The sequence below is a fragment of the Gallus gallus genome, chromosome 3 (genome assembly GCF_016699485.2).
Source record: "Gallus gallus isolate bGalGal1 chromosome 3, bGalGal1.mat.broiler.GRCg7b, whole genome shotgun sequence".
Classification (NCBI taxonomy): domain Eukaryota; kingdom Metazoa; phylum Chordata; class Aves; order Galliformes; family Phasianidae; genus Gallus; species Gallus gallus.
Window position 1 is genome coordinate 12381457 of NC_052534.1, and position 14329 is coordinate 12395785.

Here is a 14329-nt window from a genome sequence, read left to right on the forward strand (position 1 = left end):
TAAGACTGGTAATTTCATCATCACTACCTGCCTAGTGGTTATCTGACTTTCTTCAGGTTCTTGTGCCCTTGGGTCCTTACATCATTGCCAGAAGTAACTGCTTGAAGCATATCCTTACTGGTTTATCATTGCATTCTTTATTTTTTGCCACCCTTTTTGACACTATCGGTTTAACGATCACTCAGCACCAGTGTTCACATGCTGGATGTGGAGGGAAACAAATGTTTTGTCTGAACAACTGTAACTTTTTTAACATGCTTTTTGGAACTGACCTCTTGCTACAGCTTTATCCCAGCCAGAACCTGGAGCCCTCAGCTATCGTGAACTTTAGAGACATATGCATTCTGTTGTGGCAGTTGCCCGTCCCAGTCTTTCTTTGTGAAGCAGTACTGTGACACATTATTTCAGTGTTAGTCCTGTTCGTTAGGAACATGACTGGACCTCCCAAGGTCTCCTGAAGCAAATTCTTTCACTGACATCTGTGTAATGATAGAACTGTCACACAGTCTGACACTCAACTATTTCTAGCCATTAAATGGGACTGTTGAATGTTTTAGACCACTGTGGAATGTTCTGACCATAGCCCTGAGAAAAGATAGAAAATAATAGTCTGTGGATTTCCTCTGCACTTACCTAGCTCCTTTTGTAGCAGTAGCTGCCTCATCAGCAAAAGTTATCTTCTAGATTGAAGGCCTGGAATTTTGAATATTGTTATGAATTGGAGAGGTAGATGTATTTCTTTCTGTTTTTGTGGTGCTGATCACGAATTACTTGATATTAATTTGAGACCTTTTATAATCTGTTATCTCTTTTACCCAAGCTTTCTTCTCTTTATGAGATTCTAGCCTTCAGAATAACCTTCCAGGTATTTTTTATGAATCTACAATAGATCCAACAGCAGATCGTTGTACCAACTAAAAAGGTTACCCAAGCTCTGATCTCTTCTAAGATACTGTGGCAGCTTTCAATTAATCATTTCAATTTTTTTCTGAACTGATTAGGTTACATCCTGAGAGCTTGAACAGTTGTGACCATTGAGGAAATATCCTGATAACTACAGTATTATTTCCTGGAGATCTGTCCACACTGTCATGAGTGATGTGCAGTATTTAGAATCTTAAGGGCTGATGTAGAGTTTGTTGAAGCCATTTAAGTGCCACTTTGCATGAAGGGCTTTGAGACCTTTTGCCAAGTAATGAGGGGAAATAGACTACTCCTTGAATTCACATTATTGTGATTTGAGATGTAATGCAGAACCAAATGAAAGGAGATTTGTGGATAGATTACAAGTTGATGGGTTTCTCTGAGTTGCAGTCTCTGTATCTTCTTGTTCTTTGTTAAGCCCAACTGAGGATGCTGCAAAGGAAAAGAGGTTCCTCAATCCCAGATAACAGTGCAAATGTATTCCTGCAATGTAAGTGCATGTATAAACTGTATTTCTTGAAGATTCTATTTGGTGGTAGGCAATCTTCATTTGATTTGTCACTGTATATTTTTGTATAATCAAGCAGAAGCGCTTTTAGTTCTGGCGGGGTCTTCAGAGTATTTGCTTACTTGGAGCTCACCACGTTTTGTGTGCAAAAAGTAAAAAGTGTCAGGATGTACCAGAGAACTTGCATTTTCTGAACCTGCCAAGTTTTTGTATTCTCTTAGTTATTTAGAATAGCTGATGGTGAATTATATTTTTACTTGAAAACAGGGACTTCCTTGCTATGTTTTCAGTAGTGTTTTAAGGTCAAGTGCCTTCTTTGAGTGAAGAATCTAATCTTTATACCAACAATGTGCAGTTTTGGTCCTGTGTTATCTATATTTGAAGTAATTTGTTATCTTAGTGTGGTTCTTAGTAGATATACATTTTCATATGTTACCTGTGTATAAATGCTGTTTACTTTTGCTATTATTACAAAATCTGCAATCATTTTGAGGTATCATTGTAATTCAGCTTTATGAATTTTACTTTTTCTAATAGGCAGATGACCTAGACAACTAATTTCTAAAAATCTAGATGTGATGCTGAATGTAATCCAGATTCATTTGCCAGTTTAAATCTCTGGCATATGTTCAATTCATTAATTACTAAGCTTTATTATATTGCAGGTTTTCTTACTGCAAGACTATATACGCCATTCTTTCAGTTTTCTAGTGAACCAAATTCAAGTTGCTTTGCAAGATGAGGGGAACAGTGGTGAAGAGTGTTGTACGATTCTGTCTTTGAAAACACCCATCAGCAACAACTCCTGTGTACAGCAAATGTTGTGGTTGTAATACACAAAAGAAATTTTGTCTTTGGCCGCTAATTTCATGTTTCAGTGTGAAGAAACACAATAGACAAGGAAGATCATTTCCACTTCACTCTTCCTGGTGAAATTATGTGTTATAATCACATTTACTCAACTTCATTAACTCTGTGAAGATTAGCAAAAATTATTTTTTCTATGTTTAAAGACATACGTATGACAAACACTGATTGTAGTGACTGTTGTTTAGTTTTCTGATACTGAGCATCTGTATTTTACTCTGTGAATAAAAGGTTTGTGAGAGCCCTTTTGTGGAGGAAGGCAGCCAGCCAGTACTCATTGGGTGAAGAAATACATACTGGAAGAATCCAAATTCTAATTTGAAAATTAGTGGAAAAAATTAACAAGCCTGGTTAGTTAACAGAAATACTAATTCAAAAAATTTAGTCATTCATTTCAGACTACAGAGACAGTCTTTTAACTTCATGAGAGAGGAAATGTATATGTCACTGTTACACTTTTTTTTCCCTTTAATCTTCACTCTTGTCTGGAGACAGGGGAATCATTCAGAGATTCTTATTTGAAAATAACTCTTCACATATAGCATGACATCCAGTTCTCTCATAAAAATAAGATATTTATACTTGTTGGAAATAACCTTCAGTGGTGAGATACCAGTCAAAATATTAGACGTGTAGACCATCATAGAAATTATGGGCTTTGAGATGGAAAGATAAGTTCAATTTTTTTGGTTGAGTTCTTTCATGAAGCCAAAAGTTCTGGAACTTTCCTGGTATTTGACTATCATATCTTAGGATGGAGCAGAGTAGATTATTCTGTATATTTAGGCATGCAAATATAGATATAATAACCTGACTTAGCACCTGCAGTTCAGATCAGTAAAAATCATACTTTAAACTATATGGCACTATTTTAGAATATCTATACAATAGCCAGGAGCGGTGAGCTGATTAGATGACTAGTTGGTACATAGCTTCAGATAAAATATGTATATGAATCATATGAAGAGGTTAAAATGCTTTGGTTTTCAACTTTCTTGAAATGTCATTGTTTTCTAAGGCATCATAGTGAAGTTTATAGATGCAGAAATTGTGTGAAATAGTACATTTGACCCATGGAATGAATTTGAGCTCAGAAATCTGTTAGCTTCCTAAATAATCTATGAGTAGACCTATGAGTGATTCTGAGTTTCTAATATATGAATTTGGTATTCCTTTTATTTAAGGAGTAAATTGATAGCAAGGGATTTAATTAAGTCTGTAAGTTGCTCTGAAAGTAATGCCTCCTATGTATTTCCCTGGAAACTATGACAGATAGAGCTCAATAGTACTATTTAATAAAGCAAATGCTCAGCTACAAGACACTATTTTTCAACACAGGCACCACAAGCTCTGCATTTTTGCCAGCTATGAACAAGAGCCCGCATGCTGCGCTTGTAAAGATATGCACCAGCACAGGTGATCCTTCACTTTTGCTGTCACCACTGTTGGGATGTGCCACCCACCGCCTCACTGTGCTCACATCCGCTGTTTGCTGTCCGTAAACATTCAGCACACATTGATGAATGTCAGTGGGTGCTGTTTTTTCTGCATGGAGGAATTCAGTTCCGCACCTTTGCTTCATACATGCTTCCATGTCAGGCACCATTCTGTCAGATGGCCCCTCTGCTGCCATCTGTTGCACAGCAACAGCATGTAACGGGGTACTGGTGGGAAGGTTCAACCTCTACTGCCATCTCACCAACATCCACCTCTGATGTTGTGGGCCATCATAATAAAATACGAGGCATTACTTTTGGACCAGCCCTTATACATGACATCCTCAGTCTCTGTTTCATTATATTTCATCTCAATAGTGTAATGAATGGAAAAAGTTTATTTTATAAATTATTCCATCCAAAGCACATCTTGAGCGTGTAATAAGAAAACTAAACAGTTGAAGTACTCCCTTGACTTGCTTAAGAACTGAATGTGCTGCCATCTGGTAGTTGTACTCTGTTCTCTTGGCAGCATTTGATTGCCTTCAGTTTTCTCATGCAGAGTTGTCTGTCTTTTGGCTTATGCATTATATTAATTCTACACTGTATGTATGCTTTTAATGAAAAGAATGAAGCTGTTGTGACAAAGTAATGTGAATAAAAGGAGAAAAATAGGTCTTTAATAACTAAAGGGGAGAAGTTTTTGATATTAGTTGGCCTTGAATTTGTTTCAGAAACTTTATTTGAGAGACATGAAGTAAAGTAAGTCTTGGCACAACTTGTAGTATTTTTAAAAAGTTATACAAAAAATACGTAACTTAAAAAATTGATCAAATGTTCTTGATGAAAAGATGAAATCATATATTGTCCCCGTAGCAGTTAACGCTTATTCCAAGGCAGGATGACTGATTAGTTTTGGACTTACAGGGCAGTGGGAAGCTTTCCAGCATACATCAAAAGAAACTGAGAGACAGTAACTTTCAGCAGGCAGTGTCTGTAGAAGCAGGGCTGGGGTTGTCAGTTGCTCCACCATTTTGTTTCAGTTAGATAGGAAAGAGGGACTAATTTTTGTTTCATTTAGTTTTTTGATGGCAAGTCCATACACGCCAAGAATCGGTATCTGAAGGCTGCTTAGCTGGGTTGTGCTATATAGGTGGGGGAAAAATCAAAACCAAGTACTTAATCTAGCATTTGTGTTCTCTGCTTCTACAAGGCCCTCACCAGCCTCGCTTTTTCCTAAGGAAACAGATGAAAATATTTTCTCGAGGACAGTGAAATGTGTGTTTATGGAGCCAAAGCTCTGGATAGCCTTGTCATTCTTGATCTACCTTTCCTCAGTATACTCCTGTTTCCTCAAGGAGAGGCTTCCTTGAAGCTCGATGAAGGATTAATTCTGAAAAAAAATTCTTCTTTTCCTATTTTTGTTCAATTTTCTTCAGATGTGGGCTCATTCAGATTGTAAAGCTGATGGATTAATCAAATTCAACCAAAAGCTTTCCAGTGTGTCTCTTTTTTGTTTCTTTTGTTGTTTTTTAAAAAAAATACTGTTAAATTTTCAGTCTCAGTCTAATCCGTTGTGCAATCTGGACTTAATGTAAAATATGATGTTGGGAGTATAGAAGTGTAACAAACGTTACAAATAAGTTCTGTGGTTACATTTTAAATGTCTTCAGTGTTCTTTGAAGTTTATTTTTATTTACTCAACTTCATTCTTATGGCTAGGAACAAAGGAGATATAATTGTTAGAATGCACTTGGAAGTTCATCTGAAGTTGTCTTGACATGTCAATTTTATCCTTTGATACTACTTATTAATTAACGAATTTTAAATGCTATCTTCTCCTATCTGTGTGGATTTTGCTCTACATGAGACAGACACCAGTGAAAGTAAAAAGTCAGTGTAAGACAGTATCTGTGTTTGCTTGGTCATATGAAGTATGCAGATGAAAAGACGCAGTTAAAGGCTTTAAGAAAGACTTTGTTATGTGGCTTGGATGTTTCTGTAGATGGAACTGTACATATGCTACTCTGTGGTGTTGGATTTTTTGTTTTTGTCTCTTTATAGATAACTCATTTTTCCTTCTACATAAAATGTGTTTTTATATAGGAAACATCTATTTAAATGTAGGTACTTGATAATATATTGATAGTCATTAAATATCTGTTTTTCCTCTCTTGAACTTTTTTCCTTTCCTTGCTCAAGATCTTACTCAGATATTATGCATAGCTAACTTTAAAAATTGCCTGATCTGTGGTTTGAATGAAGTCTCACATTTCTAGTGAGTTGTTTACTAGGCATTTAACTTAGGCTTGTGGGTTAAGTCAAGCCTATGCAAAAAATTAATTCATAATTTTGGTGATAAAGCTAATTTACACAAATGAAGTAAGGTCTGTAGTAGTTATAATGGAAAAAATTAATTATAAGATTTGTGATAATCACACTAGTGTTAATATTTCTTCTATTTTGGTAATGTTTTCTCCCATATGCCTCTTGACATTATCTTTGTGCCTCTGTGCTTTTTATTGTCCTGATGATGCGGTCTGCTAATAATTCTGACAGATCACAGTGTAAGCAATCTCACTTACAAATGATGCTTGATTTAGTCTGGACCACGAGTTTGCTTTGGGTGCAGAATCTCACTGAACAATCAGTGGCATTTGTGTGCTGAGGAAAGATGGCTATGGTGCCCCTTGAATAATGTTGTTTTTACACTGCCATCCTATCCCACTTTTCATTCAGAAATCTTCACAGGCCTGGAAAAATGTCTTCAGTCCTTTGGTCTTAAAAATCAAAAATACCCTTCTTCCATTTGTTTTTCTTTCTTTCTCTCTCGCTCTTTTTTTTTTTTTTTTTTTTAACTTAAAAAAAACTTAAAAACTACAAAGTTGTCAATTGCATTTAAGAGAAGCTAGGGGGTTTGAAAGGGTCTTTTTTTCTTGAAATGGTAAATAAAAACCAATTTTTTTCTGAAAGTCAGAAGATGCTCATATATCAAGCACAAAGGCCAGAGATCAAAGTTTAGCAGTAAAATGAAAACCTTTAAATGCTTCTAATGAAATGTCATCCTGTAGTTTAACTGAAAACATGACCAACTAAAAGCAGAAGCCAGGATACCCTTATCAAGAAGGGAATTGAAAGAAGTCATATCTAAGATACAAAACCTCTCTGGGATGCAATGAATTGCAGTTACAGTATCAAATAACTTTCAAGTTGATGCAAGTTACATTTGTGGGACTTTTGCATCACAGAATCATAGAATGATTTGGGTTGGAAGTGGGTCCTTGAAGGTCATTTAGTCCAACCCCCTTACAGCCCATTGCCTCATTGCTTGTTATTCAGCACTTAAACCTTTTAAATGGAATAATGTGCATACAAAAACGTAAATATATAGTTGGCTGTGCTTAGAGAAAGCTGTAATTTCACACCAGTAACTTCACTGTTGTGAGCTTTATATCATAGTAGGAGTCATTTCTTCTTCCTAATTTAATAATTGCTTAAGCATCAATTGTTGGAGCACTAATGAATCACCTGATGAAATGCATAACTTGTGCTCCTGCTTCAGTGAGAGGGGTGGCTGGAGAATAGCTTCAGCTGGTGACACTTTTTGCCTCAAGCCCAGAGAAATGCTATTTTCAGCCCTACTGCATTTTAGAGTTTCACTAAGGCTCTTTTTTATGTTTTACCAGAACCCATTCAGCAGCTCTGAAACTTGGAAACAGCAAAGTTTGTAGAAACATGCTTCTGAGTCTTTTCACTGCCTTGGTTAAACATTGATTTAGCCCTTGGCCTACATTAAGGCAACCAATATATCTGAAAATGGCTGTGCTGCAGCTCAAAATTAACAGTGCATATGAAAACATAAGCAAGTTTTCTCCATGGAAAAGATGCCTGTTGACAGAAACACAATTGGTTTTTGTGTACTATTTTTCTTTATATATACGTTCATCTTTGCAGTCGCCATGTGCTGCGAAGTACAGGTTTATCTCTGTCAAATAGTTTTTTTTCTAGAATTTCTACAAAACATACTTTTGTATACAGTGCTGATTTCCTTTGTATCTTCCTAAGGAATAGGCTAATAAAGCATGGAATTTCATAGTTATTTTTCTTTTGTTTTCATGCAGAATAATTCTTTCTTCTATTTGCAGTGAACTGAGTCATTCAGTTTACCTCTTCTACACATCTGTCATGGTCATTCTCTTCATGTGTTAAACATTAACACAAACAAAATACAAAAGAATCCAAACTGTTTACAGCTTGTCTAGTTTCTTTGTCATTTGTCCTTTGGACTACAGTCACTGAACAGGTGAATTGTTGAATACCTGCAAGCTTGTTCTGTGTCCTGCATAATTTCGCCTCTCATCGTTTTTGGTAACACTCTCTTGACTTCTCCACAGACTCACATTTCAAGACTTCCTCCTGGAGCGGTGGCAGGACAGTCCGTGGCAATAGAAGGAGGAGTCTGCCGACTGGAGAGCCCAGAAAGCTGAACAGTTGATTCCTCACTTCACTGCAAAGAATGTGAATGACCTTTTCTACAATAAGGCTTTTTTTGTGTCTTAACAAATGTTGGAAATTCTACTCTTGCTTTATACCCCGTATTGCCACCATGTGCTCCATAACTTGAGACAAGTGCTGCTGTAGCTTATGTTCTCACTCTGTGAATGGGAGTGTGTGCATGTTCATTTTTTCCCTGATAAAAGAGGACCTCTTCCCCGTTGTACAAAGATTATATATGATCAGTAATTACGTTCTCATTGTTTTATGTTTGAAAAATATCCGAAATTTAAAACGAAATAATAATTTAAAGATGTGGTCACAATTGTCGTTCATGTTCTAAATTTAAAAGGAACAGGCCTTTGAAGTGGATATATAAGTATGCAAAAATGATTATGGTTTCAAAGTTTCTCAGTGGTTTAAGGAAATCCAGTGGTGGTTTAAACATGGGTTGTTTTTTTCCTCCCCAATAAGGAGGAATTTTTTTGTCAAAGAATGGTTTCAGTGAAACAAACTAGAGCAAAATTAAGGCTAGAATTGTTCTAAATAATCTTATAAGTCATATCTCTGTTTCCAAACTAAGATGTTAATAGCTTCAAGCTGTATCTATTACAAAATGCTATATGAAGATAATGTATCGTAATGCAGTCTTTATGTATAATGGAATATTACAATGTAAATAAGAAAACAAAGTTTATGGAAAGATTCAATATTATTCTTTGCTTCTGTTTTAAATCTATTTTTAAGAGAGGTACAGAAATGAGCATATTACTGGATGCAAAGTGCAATGTGTATTGAATGGATGCTGGGAGGTCTGATACTAGCTTTCTTACGGATAAAGCAACTTCCTAAAGTCCAGCCACAGCATGGGTATTTATATAACTGTGTGTAATAAGTATGTACTGTGCATAAATTTACTGTATTTTTTTTACACCTTCAACAAAACTGCAGTATAAAACAGTGTAAACCTTGTCTGCCTTGTGAAGCGTTGGCAGCTGAACTGTCTTTTGTCACCAGTTCTGATATGTTAGCCAGATCGCCTGTGTCCTAAAAGTGACTTCTCACATACAATCTTCCATTCAGTACTTCTTTCTTCACAGCACTGGCAGCAATAGAAGACTTTTGTAATTAATTCATTGTCATGATAAGTATGCCAAAGAAAAACTAAATTAGTTCATCTTTTTCCCTGGTGGATATTTGATAATTCTGTTTTCAGAAATAGTGGAGGAATAGGTATTCAGACTGTATTTGCTTAATTGGGCATTGTACTATCCTCTTTTGTAATGTTGTGCCTGCCTATAACAGACCTACTTGACTGCTGATTAAATGGTTACATTGATTGTAGTACCAATGTTTCATGGATAAAAATCTTAATACATTTTTTTAGTAGCCTGAATTCATTTTCACTCTTATGTTAAATAATACATTGAGATATGTTCTTATTTGTGTCTGATTTTTTTTTAATTGTGACATCAGTGTGGTCCTATAGTTTAACATATTTCTATGAATTCTTGTAAATAATATGAAACAAGCAAAACCAAAAAGTGGAATGCATCTGTCTAAAGTAGTTTGTGCTGAGATGTCCATCTGCATTCTTGGAGGTACAGCCAGAGTCTGGTCTGATAGAATGAAGAAGTGTAGTGCTTTACACTAGTTAAGGTTTGGCAGTGCAGAGTACAACACTTCAGATATGTTCTAACAATGAAGTTTAGTTGTCAGAGCCATTGAAATTTCTCTAACGTACAACATTAAGTGATTGTATGGGTGCTGCACTGTATAATGTGTGAAGAACAGTTATAATTCTTGTGAGTTTGTATGTACCCATATTTGAAAATGACATATTTTTTTGCAGGAGTTAAAGCAATTGAGCTAACTGTTCAAGTGCTTTGCAGTATTGCCTTTGTAGAAGCATTGGCATAAATGCATTTTCATGTAACAAGGAATGCAGAAGGGCTTGTGCATTGCATAAATTGATAAGTTGTTTCCTCCACTTGCTCAGTGTCTCTCTATGGAGACCTGGATACCAATTTACGATCTTTTTCCCATGTGCTATCTCAGAATTTTGTTTTTGTGTGTATTCATACATTTGCATACATATATATAATTGTAACTCCAAAGTCAGTATGTTTAGCTTTTCTTTTGCTTTCATTTCTACGTGGCATTCCAATCAATTACTTCCTAAGCAACTTTTGTGGAAAAAAGCCAGGCTTCTTCATGGAATTATGCAGGTGTTATTGTTTGAACTTGAAGCAGTGTCTCTTTTCATTGTCCAACTTTTCCTTCTGTCTGGCTAGAGGTAAAAGACGTCCTGTGAATCACAAGAAAGGCACAGAGCACAAACAAGGTACAGAGCTGACTTTCTACCTTTGGTACTCATGAGAAGGCAACTGTCTTAGGACATTTGCATTTCTGTATCAGTGTTCTGTATCATAAAGACTGGCACGAGCACAGCTTCCTGCCATCCTACTCCCACTTCAGCCAATGAGAGATCTTACGCTACCTTAATTGTGGGTCTAATGCTGCTTCCAGGTCTATTTTGGATTTTAAAAAGGCTTAATGAAAAGTAAGTGGTGAGGATAGACACTTAGCAATGAAGTGATCTGTAAACTCTTGTACGTGACAAGTAACCATTGCCACTGGCACAAGCAGATACAGTCCAAGAGGAAATTACACAGTTGGTGGCAGTAGCTGTCTAAAATTATAAAGGAAGGATAACCCGATGAAATGCATATAAATATAAACAATTTGAATACTCTTGATTTTATACTCAAACACACAATTACATGTCCTTGGTTATTTTGTAGCAGACAAGTTGGTGCCGGAGTAGTCACTAATCTGTCATAATAAATTTTACTTCTGAAAGCTTCTAATAGCCTCTCACAGTAAAGTGTAGTGGTGATTTGAATTCCACTTTGTGTATTCTGTATGTACAAAGAGTATGTTTCTCTGCTTACAAACTAATCTCTAGAAAGGGTGTGAGATGAAAGTGATTTGACTGGCAAGGAAGAGGGAGCCCAGTTCTCTGAAACTACAGCCATCCCCTATGTAAAGTTTGATATGAGAGATGCTGTGGATGAAGGAGGAGGAAGGAGACAGTTAAAAAATATCAAAGGTATTAACAAGGCTGTGGTAACTGCTGTTGTTAACTAAAATGTAGGTTGATAGCAGAGTCTGGATAAGGAGTTTGAAACCACTGAGTATTACGGTATTAGAAGGAATCAGTGCAGCCACCATAATTTCTAGTGGGTCTATAGATAGCACCACTGATTAATAAAAGCTGTTTTCTTTTTGCTCCCTTTTTTTTTTTTTTTTTTTTTTTTTTTTAACAGACAACTGTAGGAGATTGGAGGTTGTTCTGCTCTAATAGCGCTGTGCTTGATCATTTGCTTCATTACAGGATAGCACAGAGTTAAGGAGCGGTTTTATTGTCTAAGGACCCATAGTGATGCAACATTCATCTGGGCAATAAATCCCCATAAAAATTAGCCAGGTCACTTAATAGTGATTTGAGCCCAATAAATGTCTGTCATGCTCCTAAACAAACCATATGAAATGGTGAACATGTAAGCAACAGCTATGGTGAGACTTGCTTTCCTATGGTTTTGTATCTTGACCACAATGCCATTGGTTGCTTTAGAAGTCTTTTGTGTGATGGCAATGCAATACATGTATTTTATGTCCTATGCCCTGCACTCTTTCACTAACTTTTCAGTTCACAATTCCTTGCAAGGTTGTGCTCTTCTTTCTGTGCTCCCCATCCCAAGACAGAAGCACCAGCTGCCCTGTCTCCTCAGTGTTCAGATGCTGCAGTATCTTTAGCCAGCTCTCCTGCCCCTGGTGTTGACATGCATTACTGCACAAGGGAGCACACGTGTGTTGTGGTGTGTTAAGTGGCTCCTGGATCTTGGCTGCTGGTCTCAAGGGTGAGAGTAACTCCCAGGATGCAGGATGTGCAGGCCTGTAGGCAATGAGTAGCTGTCAGATGTGTGGTTATCTTCAGATCTGTAGAAATAGGCCAAGGGAGGCAGAAGGTCCTCAGATACTACAGGTAGCATGAGTCTGTAAGCATGGTTTCCAGACTAAAAGAGTTTGAAGTAACTGCTTCTTAAACCTTGCTTCTTAAACAGTATATGAGAAGCTTGAGACAAACCAACCTACACCAAAAGCTACTATGATCACCAGTCGCTTGGGGGTGATGTGGAGGGGCAGGCTCCAGCTAGCCTGGGGAGAAAACAGTACCAATGCTCAGCTGGAGTTTGTATAAACCTGCAAAGGACTATGGATGACATGTCCTTGTGTGGTTAACCCCTGTCAGACTCTGCAGTGTCGGACACACTTAGCTGTTGCTGTGCACACTGTGCAGGGGTATACAAACCAGGCATCCAGGTAGACTAACAGAGGAGCCCCGCAGCTCATCTCCCCACCCCTTTTGGATTCTATCAATCAGCTACAATATATTGTAATAGATATTTAGGCTAATGTTGCCCAACGTATTACACTCCATCACACTGGTGTAAATATCCATGTACTTACATAGAAAGAAACCACCTAAGCTCTCTGAAACAAAAGGCCTTGTGAAGTTGCTAAAATGCAATTCGCAGAAAGCACTACGTGAAGGCAAATGTTTGAAGTGAGATCGTGTCTCCAGTGAAGTCACTAGGAGCTCAGCCATCAGCTTTGGCAGAGCCAGGACATCGCTCTTTGAAGTGTTTCTCTTAGAGGAGTCAAACATTATGAGTCCCTTAATGCTAACACTGGAGACTTCTGAAATGAGATTGAGCAAGATGTTTGGATGACTGATGCTTATTTTTCTGGATTATCTGGGAATATCTGGTGGGTGAGCAGAGTTTGAGAAGTTAGGTGGAAGAATCAACATGCAGACTTTCCTGTTGCAAACAATTTGAAGTCAGGCTATAACTTTGCTCCAGACAGAGCTCTTCGCTAGCCAAGGACTTTCAGCAGTTTTTTATAGTTTAAATATTTTTTCTAAAGGGGATAATTTTTACAGTTCTTGCTTCCCTTCAGAGGTATTGAAGTAGTATGGGATACACTGTGTGGTACAGCACAAACATCAGCAAGGATTTGGGTTTGCTTTATCCAGCTTACCAGTGGCAAAACCACCATATTCAGGGTGAAGTGCCAATAAACCACCATACCAGCCTGGACTGTAAAGTCTGTACTTAGTACCACTGAAACAGAAACGTTGTTACATGTTTTGGGTCACTTCCGGAAGGTACCGAGGGCGCCATCTTGGGGGAGGCTCAGCCCCTCAGCAGCACTCAGGGAAGCACAAAATGGCGCCAAGCAGCAAGGTGTGAGGGGAGAGGAGGTGCTCCAGGCATGGGGAGCTGTAGCCTGTCAGAAGGGCCCAAAGCATGGGGAGGAAACAGGCAGAGGGAAGCTGTTGTTTTCACTGATTCTCACTAGCAAGCATATTTTCACTGCCCACATATTATTAAGCCTTTTACCCAAGTCTATTTTGCTGGTAATGGTGCTTGGTAAGTGATCTCTGCCTCTCAATTTCATCTGAATTTCCTTCCCGCGGAGGGGAAGTGAGAAACAAAGCAGTGCACTGCACATGCAAATTGCACCTAGAACTTCCTCAAGGCCAAATCCTAAAGAAAAGTTTTGCAGATCATCGTTTACTGTGGTAGTTCAGTTTTCTCTTGGATCACTGAGCTGCATTTTGGGCCTGGCAGCTGCAGGCCTGGTAGGTCTGTTATCAAGGAAACACAGGAGCACAGGGCTGCAAGAAGGGTGGATAAACCCTTTTGGTTGTTGTTAAATTAGTTACAGAGTGAAGCTGCCCCCTCTTTGTGCTCACTGTGATTAGTACTTCTGTTGGATATTGCTCTTATTCTGTTCCAATCCATCTCAGGGAGTCACTGCTCCAATGCACTGCAAATTTTGTTGGGGAAAAATGAAATTGACATGTTCATAAAATCACATTCTTTGCCTGATTTTGCAGGAATTGAGTCTAGTGAAGTGCAGTTCTCAATCCGATGAAGAAATCGTTTCTGAAGTTTGGAAGCTAATCCTTTCCAAAGGCGGTGAACTCCTGTGGGGAGATAAAAGCATGCTAGGTCCTGAGGTAATTAAC

The 14329-nt window shown here is 37.7% G+C and overlaps 1 protein-coding gene across 15 annotated transcripts in view; it reads left to right on the top strand.

Annotated features, from left to right (window-relative positions):
* Positions 1-9671, top strand: part of TASP1 (taspase 1) — a 72780-nt gene extending 63109 nt beyond the window's left edge. For all 15 annotated transcript variants that reach the window (XM_040696953.2, XM_046938642.1, XM_015283502.4 and 12 more), the window contains one exon: positions 8130-9671. In XM_040696953.2, the coding sequence (XP_040552887.1) occupies positions 8130-8222 (93 nt within the window). In that variant the 3' untranslated portion in view covers positions 8223-9671. The remainder of the gene's footprint in view (positions 1-8129) is intronic.
* The last annotated feature ends 4658 nt before the right edge of the window (positions 9672-14329 follow it).